Below are 14,913 nucleotides of genomic sequence, written 5' to 3' on the forward strand. Positions count from 1 at the left end.
ACAACCCACTTTGACAGGTGTCCATTCCTTATATACATGTGTCTCTTGCCACTATTGGTCAACCAGGTTAATTAGATCCGTCATTACGCCTGCTACAATTCGCGTGAATAATTTGGGTAAATGTGTACGCTAGATTTATGCCTATTTATTTTATCTTTATGGACACCACAATGATTTTCCTTGTGTGGTAATATTTTATTTCCCTTGTAATTATGTATGGTTTGCAAAAATGGGAACTGCTGTCTGTGTAGATGAGAGAAGCAAAGTGTATGCGCGAGGTGCACAAGCAATCCGTATGCATCGCATGCGCATGTATGCATGCGCCCTTAAAATAGCATCTGAACAACGCGCCACTGACTTTAAACCAGGTATTTCCTGGTCAGTAGCACAATGGTATTCAGAAACGGCAAAATACCGTTTGCGCCAGAACACGCCTCCTCCTTCCGCCGAACCGCCCCTTGGGGCGCATGATCAATCCCTAATTTACCGGCGAGTGGCGCTGGTGGGAAAAGAACGCTCTGCGCCAGTTGTAAACTAGCAACGACACATGCGCCAGTGACTAGTGCCGCTTTTCCACCGCACATGTAGCTCGACTCGACACGACACGACTCGACACCACTCGACACGGTAGCAGCGCGGGTCCTTTTCCACCGCAAATAGTACCTCCGGGACGTGGGCGGGGTCGGCTGCGCGAAAGGGCCGTGACGTATTTTTGTACGCGACGCAAACAATGGACAGAACCCACATAACAACAATGGAGAACATCGATGCGATGGTATTCGTGTTCGTATTATTAGCTGGCATGTTGAAGAAGTGGAATATGTTGGCTGCGGCGCTGCTATGGCTGTTACCAGCATGGTTGCCATGTCGCTCTCGTGACTTCGTCACACTCTCTGGCCAATCAGTGGCCGGCCGTCTGCCGACGTCACCTTTTAGCATCGGCTCAGCCGCTTGGAACCTAGAGCGAGGCGGTACTAGAAAAAGCAGCCACTTCAGGTACCAGATACCATGTTTTCGCGGTGGAAACGCAAAAAAGGCGAGCTGAGTCGAGTCGAGTCGAGTCGTGTCGAGCTGGTACCATGCAGTGGAAAAGCGGCATAGGTCACTTGCGCCGGATGCAAGATAGGGCCCTAGGTGTTGACCTAATTGACCCATTCAAAGCCTCAAAGAATGGGAACCGCCTCTATCTGACAGCAACTGACTTCGTCCCTAAGTCGGTGGAGGCCAGGCCCATCAACACTGGAAAAAGGTTTTTAAGCCGTACTTCATCTGATTATAATTTTGTAATTCAATTCAAATAAACATTTTTTGTTTTATTTTTAAAATAACTTTTTTTTATTTCAAAATACTGTGAAATATAGATATTTTTAATTAGGAGCTCAATTAAGAAATATCCATTTTGACAAATGTAAAATTTTAAGGTTGTGTATTCAACTGATTAATAATTTTTTTTGTAATCTTTTTTTGTTTTCTTCCTAAAACACAGTTATATTTGAGTAGGAGCTCAATTTAGAAATATCTGTTTAGACAAATGTACAATTTCAAGGTTACGCACAAGCCTGCGCATGCGCATTAAATACAAAGACGCTTACGACTACTGGACCAAACCGCAGTGTTGCCAACTTAGCGATTTTGACGCTATATTTAGCTACTTTTCAGACCCCTTTGGCGACTTTTTTTCAAAACAGCGACAAGCGACAAATCTAGCTCCTTTTTCAGCTGCTATTGGTGACTTTTGGCGACTTTTTGAGGTGAAAGCACTATCGCTATTACCTCTTCACAACGAGCACCGGGTGCCTGCGCGGCCCCTCCCCCGTCTCAACGCACAGGCAGCTCAGTCCTCGTGGTAAAAAGCAAACTCAGGAACCGGATGTCCTTGCAGACCTTAAACTCCATCCTATACATCCGATATGGATTAAAGCTGTCAGGTGATGTTTGCTTTGAGCACCAGCTGCCTGATCATGATTTTAAGCTTTTTGGAACATCGGCTGCTTATTCATTCAAGGTAGCACCTACAGCTGAACCTGCAGTAGAGAGCCTTGACCAGAGTGACGATGACTCACTGGTTCTATGAGCTAGCACAGCCTGTCTGTGTCTGGAGGGAGGTCTGGAGTAGGCCTAACTCTGCCATTTAGATTGTTAATATATATTGTATACAAAAATATGTTATGTTTAAAAATGTTCATGTTTAAATGAGAAACAATTGTTTGATTACATTTTAATCTTTTTCATTGGATAAAACAAATTATTTCTGATAGATATTTCTTAAATGAGAAACAATTGTTTGATTCGATTTTTATCTTTTAAATTGGATAAAACAAATTATATCGGATGCATATTATGACAAAAATGAGAAACAATTGTTTGATTAAATTGTAATCTTTTTGATTGGATAAAACAAATTATTTCTGATAGATATTTCTTAAATGAGAAATAATTGTTGGAGTGAATCAATATATTTTTTTGTTTAGGATTTAACATACGATTTAAATGTATTAACTTCATTCAAAGAATAGAATTATACTCATTGGCTCAAGTTATGTAATATAGATGTGAACCATTACCCTTGTTTTTTTTAATTGGTTCAACAGAAGGCTTTTTCCAGTGAAGGACAAGACTGCGACTGCCACATCACAGGTGTCTAAATCATAGCAACATTTGCAGCGTAGTCACATATTGTGAATGCAGAATGTTGTTAAAACTGACAGAAAAGTTTGCCTTGGGGGGGGGGGGGGGGTGTTTTTTGATGTTCCACAGGCTTTGATGGACATTTTCTACACTCATGGGGCTCCTGAGGTCATCTTGACAGACCAGGGTAATGAATTCTGGAACAAGGTGAAGTATTTACACATGTGTGATTTAACAGTTATTGATTAACACTGGCAAACAAGAAGCCTAATAACTGTTGAATTTCTTAATTCAGGTAAACAAGTCCCTGTTTGAGGAGTTTGGTGTCACGCACCGAATCACATCAGCATACCACCCTCAGGTATAGTGTTTATTATGTATGGGATAATGTACAGTGAGACGGTCATTATTGAGAAATAAACCCCAACAGGGTGATGCAGGACCCCGACGCGAATATGATCAGAACTGCGTCCATAGCAAAAGTCTGTTATTCATAGCAGCGGTCTGTTATACAGAAATAACAGACCGTAGAATGCCCTAATTGACCAATCAGAATCGAGTATTCAACAAAGCAGTGTAATAAAGAAATATAACTGGCATAAAAGAAAGATCGATAAGCTTCTAAATAATGTTACTATTAACTTGTACATATTTGTGACACTCTTTCAATTCTCTATTCCCCTTGCTTGTACTTTGCTGTTTTGACAGACCAACGGACTGGATGAGAGGACCAATCAGACAATGAAGAGGTCCATTGGCAAGACCCTTGATGGACAACAGGAGAGGTGGGAAGAACAATAAATTGTTTTTTCAAATAACTGTTGTGTCCAAGCCTCTTCCAGGTATTCGCCCTATCGTCTGATGTATGGACGGGAGCCACGTCTGTTTTCAGAGGTGTGTAGTGGTTGACTTTTTAATATTACCATATTAACAATTTCTAAATCAACATTTTCACTCTTCAGGGAGGAAGTTACACTTTGTATGGTATGAGGAGACGACTTAACAGTGGGAAATCAACATGAGAAGTATATATATGTCACAATCATAATTTCTATGAGGCTGATTGGAACATACTTTATTGCTTGTCCTTTGCCTTTCTTTTTCCTATGTTACTTAAGACCACTGGAGATCTTCCAGATGATTTGTGGACATTGCTTCTCCAGATAAGGAGGACATTGCGAAGTACGTCCAGGCAAGGGCTGAGAGCGATGGAAAGGTCATTGACAAGGCAAGTGTATTATAAATGGGAAGCAAATCATTAATTATTTTATTTTTATTATTTATTATTATTTACTAACCCTATCATTATGTATTTATGTTTTTGCTTCATATTTTAGGACATCATCAGTAGTTAAGTTAATTGCCTTGCACAATTGCGAGGGCAGAATATTCATATAGCGATTAACTATCCTGCATCAGGTGACCGGCAACATAGAGAAGGCCCAGGAGAGACAGAAAGAGTCATACAAGAGGAGGTCCAAGAGGGGGACCAAGCGCTTCAGGATCACACCACCAGGCATGGAGGCCCTGAAGAAGAATGAGAGGAAGCGTCGAAGGCCTGGTCACGCCATGGACCTAGATTGGCCAACTGTGTACAGGTAAATGGAAAAGATGCAAAAAAATTGTTAAGACAGCAAAGGCATCAAGTTCATAGGAGTACCCCCTCAAAAACAAGATGCTTCATCTCAAGGGGCTTATCCTGCCAATAAATAAATTAAATAAATTAAATTAATGGTTTGACTTTATATCAAATTCTATGATATAAAGTCTATTCTATTCTAACACATATCCTTTCTTTAATTCTACATATATATATATTTATATATATATATATATATATATATATATATATATATATTTATATATATATATATATATATATATATATATATATATATATATATATAAGAATAAATAAACAAAACTCGATCTAGCTCTCACATTGATGTTCGATATTTTCAGGATTACTGAGGTTACTGACAATAACCTTGTGCAGCCTGAGACCTTGGATGGAAAGCCATTGAAGACCAGGACACCCTATGCTTCAGTGAAGCCTGTGTGGAGAAGTATGTTAATTTAATGATTAAAATCTAGACTATTCCCCTTATTCCGCACGTAAACAAGGGGGGCGCCATATTGGTTCCGTTTTGTGTTCTATCTTCCGGTTGAGCAACTCTGTCCGTTATCAGTGGCACAATACGTTAGCAATTTTAGTCAAGATGATCAGCATTATTTGTTCCGTGCGGGGCTGCCATAACAACTGGAATGAAAGACGGGTGTCCTTGCAACAATACTGTGTTGTACACGGGAAAAACCAGGGCAGAATGTTGTGGGGCAACCTTCAATCTTCATCCTCCGCCATCCAGCGATGAGGGCCGGCGTATGTGGCTAAAGGCGCTAAAGTTGAAGAACCCTCAGAAAAAAGCCTACACTGTTCTTTTCATTTTGTGGACGGCAGACCATCAGACCAACACCCATACCCCGAGAAATGGTTGGGATATTGTGGCGTCCCGCCCCTTAAACCTCGGCCCGGGCGGACCCGAGGTTTCATCCTGGACGGCATATACTACCGTCATCCACTAGCCGGCGACGGAGAGCACCCGTCGAACCCCAATCAGCGAGATGGGAGGCACCTGGCTGGACAGCCAGGAAGACCCTTTAAAAGACACTCAGGAGCAGACAAGGGGAGGAGACGAGTGACGACAAGGAAAGACTTGGGCCAGCACTACACTAGAGTTCCTCTGAGATCCTAGGTGTAGTCCAACTTATATGATTGCAAACCCTGCATAATAAATGCCTTTATCGGCTAAACCTACGTCTGAAGCTGTATTGGAACCCGAGCCACATGGAACCGCCTCATCACAATATGTTATTCCTCCGGCGAAAAAGGCTCATCGAATGCTTGTGAGGCTCCATGGTCAGATAACATTTTAGCACTAACAGCTATCAATTTCGCTAGTCGTTAGCCAGCTAGCGTCTAATGAGTATGATCAGCATATACCCGTATCTATGCCTTGGCTTGACCTCAATAAATGAACAGCATTACAAGATAAGATCAGTTCGAGGCTTTCTAATTTGATGTTGAAAGGTAGCAAAATGATTAACCTTATCGTTGATAACTTACTGATGTCTGATGCTGTTATTTCTAAAGAACCCTCAACCAGCTCTGCAATCCAAGAGACTGATGGGTTGACTGGTGGGATGACACACCGTGATGCTTCTACACAGGGGAAGTATACATTCATGGAATATCACATCTCTGCTGTCAGTGACTCACTCCATTGTCCTCTCCTCCATGACCAGGCAACACAGTGTCCCGAACAACATCTTGTACACACCGAACTTCTCCGGAATGATCGGCTGTGTCTACTGTACACTGGGTTGTCAGTGGATGCCTTTGAGGCTTTATCCGACGACCTGAAAGAAGGATGCAGCATCTCTCAGCTACATCCCAAGGATCAACTGTTGATGACCCTGATGGAGCTCCGGCTGAACCTATTGCAGGCCGACATTGCAGAGAGGTTCAGAGTGCCTCAGTCTGTGGTCAGTAGGATAATCTCTCAGTGGCTGGACTTCATGGAGGAGAAGATGAGGTGCTATGTTCCATGGCTGCCCAGCGAGACGATCCAGGCAACGATGCCACAGAGCTTCAAGGAACATTATCCATTAACCACATGCGTAATCGACTTTTCTGAGACCCCTCTTCAGAAGGCTCACAATCTGGACTCAGGAGGCGAGTCTAACAGTCATTACTAGGGACATACCGTATTTTCCGGACTATACGTCGCTCCCGAGTATAAGTCGCATCAGTCAAAAAATGCTCCATGACGAGGAAAAAAACATATATACGTCGCATCGGTGTATAAGTCGCATTTATTTTTAAACATTTAAACAAGAACGTTTAGTCTGGAGAGACTGAATGAAATTGCAATAGCAATATAGGTGTGTCGGTCCCTCGTAGTTCTGAGAGTATACCGAATTCAGTGACACCGGGATTCCACCGGACGCGTATGCGCCGCGGTCAGATGCCTTCACAAGTCCAGCGGAGGGCTCCAGTTTTCGCCGGCCAAGTCATGCGCTGTGATGTGTGACAGCTATGTTGCACAAAATTGCAGCTAAGGCTGGGGTAGCTTTGGTTGAACCGGAGGACATTGAGGACGAGAATATAATTTATTCGGTGGTGCAGTAGGCTTGCAGCGTTCAGTTGTAGGCCTAATGAATGACGGTGCCCTCTTGCGGCCGAGGATTATGTACGCACAATTTTGGCATATAAGTCGCTTCGAAATATAAGTCGCAGGGCAAGCCAAACTACAAAAAAAACGCGACTTATAGTCCGGAAAATACGGTAATACAATCAAGTTCCTTATAGCTATTTCACAATGTGGTTTGATTATGTTCATCTCTCCAGCATATGGTGGGAGATGCAGTGACAAGTTCATCACAACCAACTCAGGGTTTCTGGAGTATCTGCGTCCAGGTGATGAGGTGATGGCTGACCGAGGAGTTGTTATCCAAGACCTTCTGTTTGAACGTCAAGTCAAGCTCGTCCTGCCAGCTTTCACCAGAAGAGGCCTTCCCTTGTCCGAAGAAGACACCACCAACACGAGGCCCATAACTAACGTCCGAGTGCACGTTGATAGGGTCATACGCAGCCTGAAGAACTACAGAATAGTCTCTCAAACAGTGCCCATTAACCTTGCCCCGAAATTTGACAAAATTCTGAGAGTCTGTCCAGGTCTATGTAACCTACGTGGGGACATTATACAAGAAGATAAGTAATAAGATGTTCAATCAGTTATAAGTGAAATCAGTTGTAATGGTTACATGGTTAAAAGCCTACGTGCAGGTTAACCGTAAGTTTTGAATAATGGGTACATAAAGCACTCACAATTTGTGTATCATTTTAAAATGTCTCCAAAACAGTGTTAAAGTTAAAGTTTTTTTTTTTTTTTTTCATGATAAGATTTTGTGATACCTAACAACATTAAATACAATAAAAAACAGTTTAAATCTTTATTACCAACAAGCAAATTGCACAAATTCGTTTGAAAATAAACCCTGCAACACGGCCTTTAAAGGGATACTATGTGAATCGGCATACTCCTTTAAAATGCAGCTGACCCTTGCCCTGTCCTTAGAGTTTCAGTTTGCATTATGGCTCTGTTATACTGCACGTCTTCAAAGTGTTTCAGAACAAAACACTTTGTCTTTGACAGTGCATTACAAACATTGCAATGATCTACACAAAAAAGTCCATAAAGTACCTTCAGAAAAATAATTTACAAGCAGTTAAAACGGTCCATTCCGGGTAAAAAGTGCAAGATCAAAGTGATGTTGACCAAGATGGTTTGCACCTTCAACCTCTTAAATTTAATCCAATTGTAACAAGTTCAATGAGCGAATGGACACCGGGGTTGCTTGGAAACACACTGAAGACTTTTATTTGCTGGAGTTACGACAGTCCAGAAATTATAAATCTGCCACCGCAGTCACAGGGAGCGTTTCCAGAGACTTTCTCACAACGTAGTTCATGTGCTCCAGTCCTTGTCTCTGCTCCTGATCCCTTCCCAGTACAAGATAAAGCAGGCACGTAAATACACACTACCTGATTAGTCTGATTGCTAGCAGTATTCCACAATGAGACCCAACCCACCCAGCCGATCCGGTGTGCTCCCAACATGACCATACTCCCCCCTGCAGACCAGACGCCGTATGTCCCCCCACACACCCCCACCGCCCGACACAGGCCGGGGACACACATCCGGCCACCAACTCACTCCCCCCCCCCCCTCCCCCGGAATGGAAGAGGAAGTCCGCCACGGCCATCTGCGCCCCAGGCCTGTGCACAAACCGAAAGTTGAAAGGTTGCAACGCGAGGTACCACCGGGTAATCCTCACGTTGACATCCTTCATGCGGTGGAGCCACTGGAGGGGGGCGTGGTCGGAGTAGAGGGTGAACGCGCGACCCAGCAGGTAGCAGCGAAGGGCGCCGACCGCCCATCAGATGGCGAGACACTCCTTCTCCACCGTGCTGTACCAACCCTCCCGGTCTGATAGTTTGCGGCTCAGGTACAGCACCGGTCGGTCGGCCCCCTCCACCTGCTGGGTCAGGACCGCGCCCAACCCCCTGTCCGACATGTCTGTCTGCAGGGAAAAAGGGAGATCAAAGTTAGGAGCACATAGGACCGCTTCCCCACAGAGGGCTGTTTTAATAGCCTCAAACGACACTTCTGGGGCCATCTTACGGGTGAGGTCGGTCAATGGGCTGGCTAGGTCCGAGTGGTGTGGCACAAACTGCCGGTATTACCCTGCTAGCCCCAGAAGCCGCATCACCTCCTTCTTGGTCCTGGGTCGAGGGGAGGCGGCAACCGCAGCGGTCTTACCGACCTGCGGCCGGACCTTCCCCCCCCCCCCCAGGTGGTACCCCAGATACTGGATCTCCCTCCTCCCAGTTTTCTTTAAAGAGGTCCAGGACACCCCTGGGCTTGCGCCCATAGAGCAACTCAAATGGGGAAAACCCTGTGGCAGCCTGAGGCAGTTCCCGCACTGCAAACAACAGAGGGTCTAGCCATTGATGCCAATTTCGAGCATCCTCGTGTACGAACTTACGGTTCATGGACTTTAACGTCCGGTTAAACCTCTCACACAAGCCCTCCGTGGCTGGGTGATAGACGCTCGTGCGGATGGCCTTGACCTTAAACAACAAGTAAGGTTCCCTAATCGTGCGTGACATGAAATTGGTGCCCTGGTAAATGAGAATCTCTTTTGGGATTGCCACCCGCGATATGACATGAAACAATGCCTGCGCAACCCTCTTCGCGGATGTTCGCACAAAGGAAGGAGGGGGCTTCCACCAGGGGAAGGGGCCACAAGGGAGCCCTGGGGACGGCCGGGGGATTCACCAACTGACACTCGGGACAGGAGGCGCACCAACTGCGCAACTCCGCCCGATCCCCCGGCCAATAGATCCAAGCCATTATCCCGTTAAGTGTTTTATCGTATCCCAAATGGCCCGCCATAGGGTTATAATTTGCAGCCTGGAAAATCATTTCCCAGCGGCTCCTTGGTACCAGCAATTGGGTTACAACCTCCTCACTCTGGGGGTCAAGACCCACCCGATAAAGCCTATCCCTGACCGCCACCAAAAGTGGCGGTCAAGTGTGGGTAAGTCAGCACTGCGTCTGGCTGTACCCGAGTAACATCAATAGCTATCACTTGGTCGAAGGCTGAGCGTAGGGTAGCGTCTTGAGACTGCTCGAGGGGCAAAATCTTCCACCGGTGGGAACCTTGGCACTGGAATCTCGGGTTGAGGACTCAGCGCCTCCCCCCCCCCCCTCTGGCCCCCCATTTCGCCCTCGGCAACGGGCTCGGCCTGTCCCACCGCAGGGCAGCTGCGCGGGGCACCGGTGCGCAGGGCAGCTGCGCGGGGCACCGGTGCGCAGGTCCGGTGTAGGTGGTCGCTGGCCCGTCGGAGGGGGGGGGAAGGTGGCTCTCCGCGAGGTCGACAGCGGCCGAGAGGCTCTCGGGCGGTGGTACTGGACACAGGTGGCGGTTCTGGACGAAAGCCCCTCGATGAACCTCTCCAGGGTTATCAGCTCGACGACCCCCTCTGGCGTGTTCTGGTCCGGGACCAGCCACTTCCTTGCTTGGTCCCGCAGCTGCTGGGCATAGGCGAAGGGTCGGTCCTCCTCAGCCAAGGTCAAAGGCCGGAAACGGCGCCGATGTTCCTCCGGATGGAGGCCAAGCCGGTCCCAGATGGCCCTGGCGAATCGGCGACGGTGTCGTAGTCCCGTAAATACACACTCCCAGATTGGTCTGATTGCGAGCAGGTGTCTGCAATCAGACCCAATCCACCCAGCCGATCCGATGTGCTCCCAACATGCCCATACTCCCCCCTGCAGGCCAGACGCTGTATGCCCCCCCACACCCACGTTGTTCCATGTACCAGTTGCATCTATTATACCTCCAGGTTGTGAAGCCCGGCAATACATTGCCCCAACCAGCATGTTGCCTGTCCTCAGGCTACATGCTGGTGGGAGAAATGTATTGACAACAAAGTCTCTATAGGGACGGGGAAGCTGCACCGGCCGCCTTCGAACCCGTGGAATTGCATGGCTTTTGGAGGTTGCTAGGAGATGTCTATAAGTCCGACAGCCAAGAGGCGTTAGGATGCCAAGCGGTCTCGTCGCAAAACCACCAGCCGTCCCCGATACACAACGTCTGAAAGCTGTTCCAACACCTCACAGGGTCCCAACCACAGGGTGCTCAGTTAAGGAGAGACTGCCTTTTGCCGGGTTGGGTTGTAGACCCACATCCCTCCCCAGGAGCAAAGGAGTGTCCCTGACAACGGAGGTCATACCCCTGCTTTTGCTGCCTCCCTGCCTGTTCCTGGCACTGCCGGGAAAATTTGTTGGCCTACGCCAGACACTGTTGTATGTCCCGCAGGTAATCCAAGCCCGTGATTTTGGGGACATCAGTGTAAGGGAGGGGGGTCTCCAAAGGGTAAGTCTACAGGGGTCCAAAGCTCTGCTTTAGTGTGCAGGTGCCCTGCTCGGTACTGGACCTTGAAAATGTAATCCTGCAGGGGCTCAATCCAACGGGCCACTTGACCCTCAGGCTCCTTGAGGCTGATCCGTCTGTTGGAGGAAGGGCTGGCCGTAAAGGTAGGGGCTCACGTTGGGTGACACAGTAATTGCGCTCAGGACAGCTCAAAGAGCGAGTGTAATACGCCACCATTATCTCGCCCCCGGCCCCCTCCTGCAACAGGACTGCCCCCAGTCCCACGTCGCTGGTGGGGGAGCGTGGTGGAGGCATTACAGAGACCAAAGTGCACCACACGGAACTGCCAAAGCCCTTGACTGATGGTGAAAGCACTCTTTGTTCTTGCTTCTGGTGCCAGCTCCACCTGCCAGCAGCCACTCCGCAGGTCCAGTGAGCTGTACCACTATGATCCAGCAAATTGGTCCAGGGCGTCAACAATGAGGGGCAAGGGGTAGGAGTCCTTGCGGGTCGCATTGTTCAGACGACAATAGTACACACAGAACCTCCAGTTGTCGTCCTTTTTTGCCAGGATGGCAGGGGAAGCCCAGGGGCTTTTGGATGGTTCTATCACCCCCGCCGCAGCCATCTCCCATATCATCTGCTCTGCAGCGTCTTGCTTGGCAAACCCTAGACGGCGGGCTAGCAGTCTAATCGGCGGGGCTATGCCAGTGTCAATTGAGTGCTGCAGTGTCTTTGTTGCTTCAACGGTTGTTCACTGCTGCCAGCCCCCACTTGAGCTAGATATGGCTCGAAACGACAACTATCACTTTCTCCTCCATGATGCCGTTCCTTATGGACTTCAGGGAGTGTACACTAATAGGCTGTCACAACAAATCCTATAGCGAAATTTGTGAATTTTTTGAGTGTTTGAGCGAATAGGATCACATGAAATCCATGGGAACAAGGTTTTTGCGGTGTCCCATTACGGCAGAATTTTTTTCTCTATTTGCGTATTCGCATTGACATTTATTGATTAGTGCTGCACCTTCATTTTTGGGATGAACGCTGCAAAAAATCGGATGCTCCCACAAGTATATCGTCGGTTCTGTTCGAAAAGAGGATTGGCTGTCTGGAGAACGAAATACCCGACGGCACGCAGCACTTCATCGACTCCATTGTAGAGCTGAAACGATTAATCAATTGATTTGAATAATTCTATTACAAAAAAGGATAGATTAATTTTTCTTGCATCGATTCATCGTTTATTTAATTTTACAGCTGAGGTCACAGTTTTCCGCACGGACCATTTTTAGTGTGACACAACCGGCGCATACGCCAACCTCAGAACGGACAGACACGGCGGTTTTGAATTGTTTAGGGCGTAACATTAGCACTTGCAAAACTGGAAGACATGAGTGAGGAGAGCCAAACGGGCAAACGAAAGCGACAGCGAATGTCCAAGGTGTGGGATCATTTCACCTTGAGAATTAATGAGAAGACCGTGGTGTGTGTCCACTGCAAGATCGAGCTGGCGTACCACAGAAGCACGACTTGAATGCTGCAGCATCTCAAAAGAAAACATCCATTCGGCAGACCGCCGACCCGAGACAAGGTAATTTTAAAATCAATGCTGCTATAGTTTACGCTACATAAGTGCAGATGGAGGCTAAGTTGTTGTTTATTATGACTAACGTTATAAGTATAGCTAGTTAATTAAATGTGGCGGCTAATAATTATGCCCCCAAGACTAACGTCACGTCTTTATTTTTAAAAAGATAGCGCTGTTCAAGAAATAAATACACGATAGCTTAAGCTGAACCATAGCTGGTCACTTCTAGTAGACAATACGGTGTTTTGAAGCAGACATGTGTGTCTTGATTGATGGATACAATATCTAAATAGCAGTTTAATGCGAATATAATAATAAATTATATTATATTAATAATATTATTTTTTTCTTTTTCAGTAATCCATCACAGTCTCGGATTGACACATTTATGCTGAAAACCCCATCATGTACCGATGAGCGTGCAGCTGAGTTGACAGACAGCATTTTAAACATGATTGTCGCTGACATGCGGCCGCTGAGCAGGGTGGCAGATAGTGGCTTTAAAGCAATGATTTCCACTTTCCATCCAAAATACGAGCTTCCATCTAGAACCTTCTTCACAACACAGATGGAGAAGAAGTATGAAGGCATCAAATGCAAGGTGATGCAAGCCCTGCAAGAGACCAGCAGTGTTGCCCTCACAACTGATATTTGGACCAGTGTTGCAACAGAGGCTTATATGGGGGTGACATCCCCCTATCTTGGGAAGAACTGGGAAATGGTGTCCCACTGCTTGACAACAATGCCACTCGATGAGAGACACACAGCTGCAAATATTGCAGTGTGGATTGAGGAGGTAATTGCTAAATTTGAGATCCCACCAGAGAAAATCAAGGCTGTCGTCCATGACAACGGCTCTAATGTTGTAGCAGCAGCAAAGATTTTGCAAGAAAGGCATGGATGGGCCTCAGTGCGATGTGCAGGACACACCCTCAACTTGGTCGTGCAAAGCTCTCTGAAGATCAACCAGGCTATCAACAAGTGTGTGGCTGCTGCCAGAAGCCTTGTTGAACACTTTAAGAAGAGTGAACTGGCATGCACCAAATTGAAGGCTAAGCAGAAGCAAATGGGTACCAAGGAGAACATGCTGGTGCAGGATGTCTGTACACGTTGGAACAGCACCTACGCCAAGCTGTCCAGGCTGCAAGAACAAAGATGGCCGGTGACTGCTACTCTCTGACCCAGCTGTGACCCAGAGAGGGAAACACTACCTCGATCTCAAGCCTGAACAGTGGAAACTGATTGAGGAGCTGAACCAGGTCCTTGAGCCCTTTGAATCGGCAACGGTGTTCCTGACAACAATATGTCACACTCTCTGCACTTCCACATCTTGTGCACAAACTTAAGAAGAACATACAGAGTTCAGAAATTGAGACTGCACCTGTGAGGTTGTTCAAGACTCAAGCGACAGACCAGATCACAGAAAGATGGCAAGGACTAACTCAGTTTACACCTGACACTCCAAATATCACCCTGCTTGCTGCTGCTCTGGATCCAAGGTTTCGAAAACTAAAGTTCTTGCCTGCTGATGAAGTCTTCAAGGTCCAAAGCACATCATTTAGTTTTTTTTGCATGAAATATTATCATTTAAATCCACAAACAACATATGTGTAATCCAGGGCATATAAAGACTGGGACCAGAAGATAATAATTTTCTCTCCATTGACACCCATTCATATTTTTCGATCTCATAGGTCCCATGAGCTCTACCGGAAGGGGCGTGACTTCTCCACTCTATAATGAAGAATTAAATGTAAAATAAAATTGTAAATATAAAACCATGAATGACATATAGAGAGTAAGCAAGTGGTATAAATATTGGTGGGACGTTTGGTTATACTATATAGTATATCTTGTCGATTTTCACGGGGGGTAGAGCCTAGATGTTGCTTAAATGGGGGTGGGGTGGCAGACACCAAATGGCGTAATCTGACGTAACGAATCAAACAAACGAATCGTTATAGTGAACTGAACTGAAAGAACTAGTTCCCGGAAAAGAATCATTTTGCCCATCCCTACTATCTATCGTCAAAGTAGAATGCAATTTAGTTTGTCCGAGTGGCGTTGCTGTAGATAGCGTATTGTGTGACGTAATCAGCAGACGACGGACCCCGAGCCGATCTGGAAGCCGAGCCGATCTGGTACCTACACCGGTATGAAACTAAAACTGTGATTCTCAATAAAGTTTAAATGAT

The 14,913-nt window shown here is 46.4% G+C and overlaps 1 protein-coding gene across 7 annotated transcripts; it reads left to right on the forward strand.

Moving 5' to 3' along the window:
- Positions 1-222: 222 nt before the first annotated feature.
- On the forward strand, positions 223-7,602 carry LOC130384926 (uncharacterized). Of its 7 annotated transcripts, none has more exons than XM_056593330.1 (10): positions 1,510-2,005; positions 2,592-2,637; positions 2,758-2,835; positions 2,924-2,989; positions 3,337-3,413; positions 3,792-3,856; positions 4,048-4,226; positions 4,591-4,694; positions 5,780-6,361; positions 7,037-7,602. In XM_056593330.1, exons 5-10 carry the CDS (start codon positions 3,398-3,400, stop codon positions 7,405-7,407), a joined length of 1,317 nt encoding a protein of 438 aa, XP_056449305.1. In that variant the 5' UTR covers positions 1,510-2,005; positions 2,592-2,637; positions 2,758-2,835; positions 2,924-2,989; positions 3,337-3,397; the 3' UTR covers positions 7,408-7,602. The 7 variants fall into 7 exon arrangements, with proteins under 7 accessions (XP_056449308.1, XP_056449305.1, XP_056449302.1 ...); XM_056593327.1 differs by having other exon boundaries at positions 1,510-1,928; XM_056593332.1 differs by having other exon boundaries at positions 1,510-1,928; positions 2,758-2,815.
- Positions 7,603-14,913: the final 7,311 nt, after the last annotated feature.

The sequence above is a fragment of the Gadus chalcogrammus genome, chromosome 6 (genome assembly GCF_026213295.1).
Source record: "Gadus chalcogrammus isolate NIFS_2021 chromosome 6, NIFS_Gcha_1.0, whole genome shotgun sequence".
NCBI lineage: Eukaryota > Metazoa > Chordata > Actinopteri > Gadiformes > Gadidae > Gadus > Gadus chalcogrammus.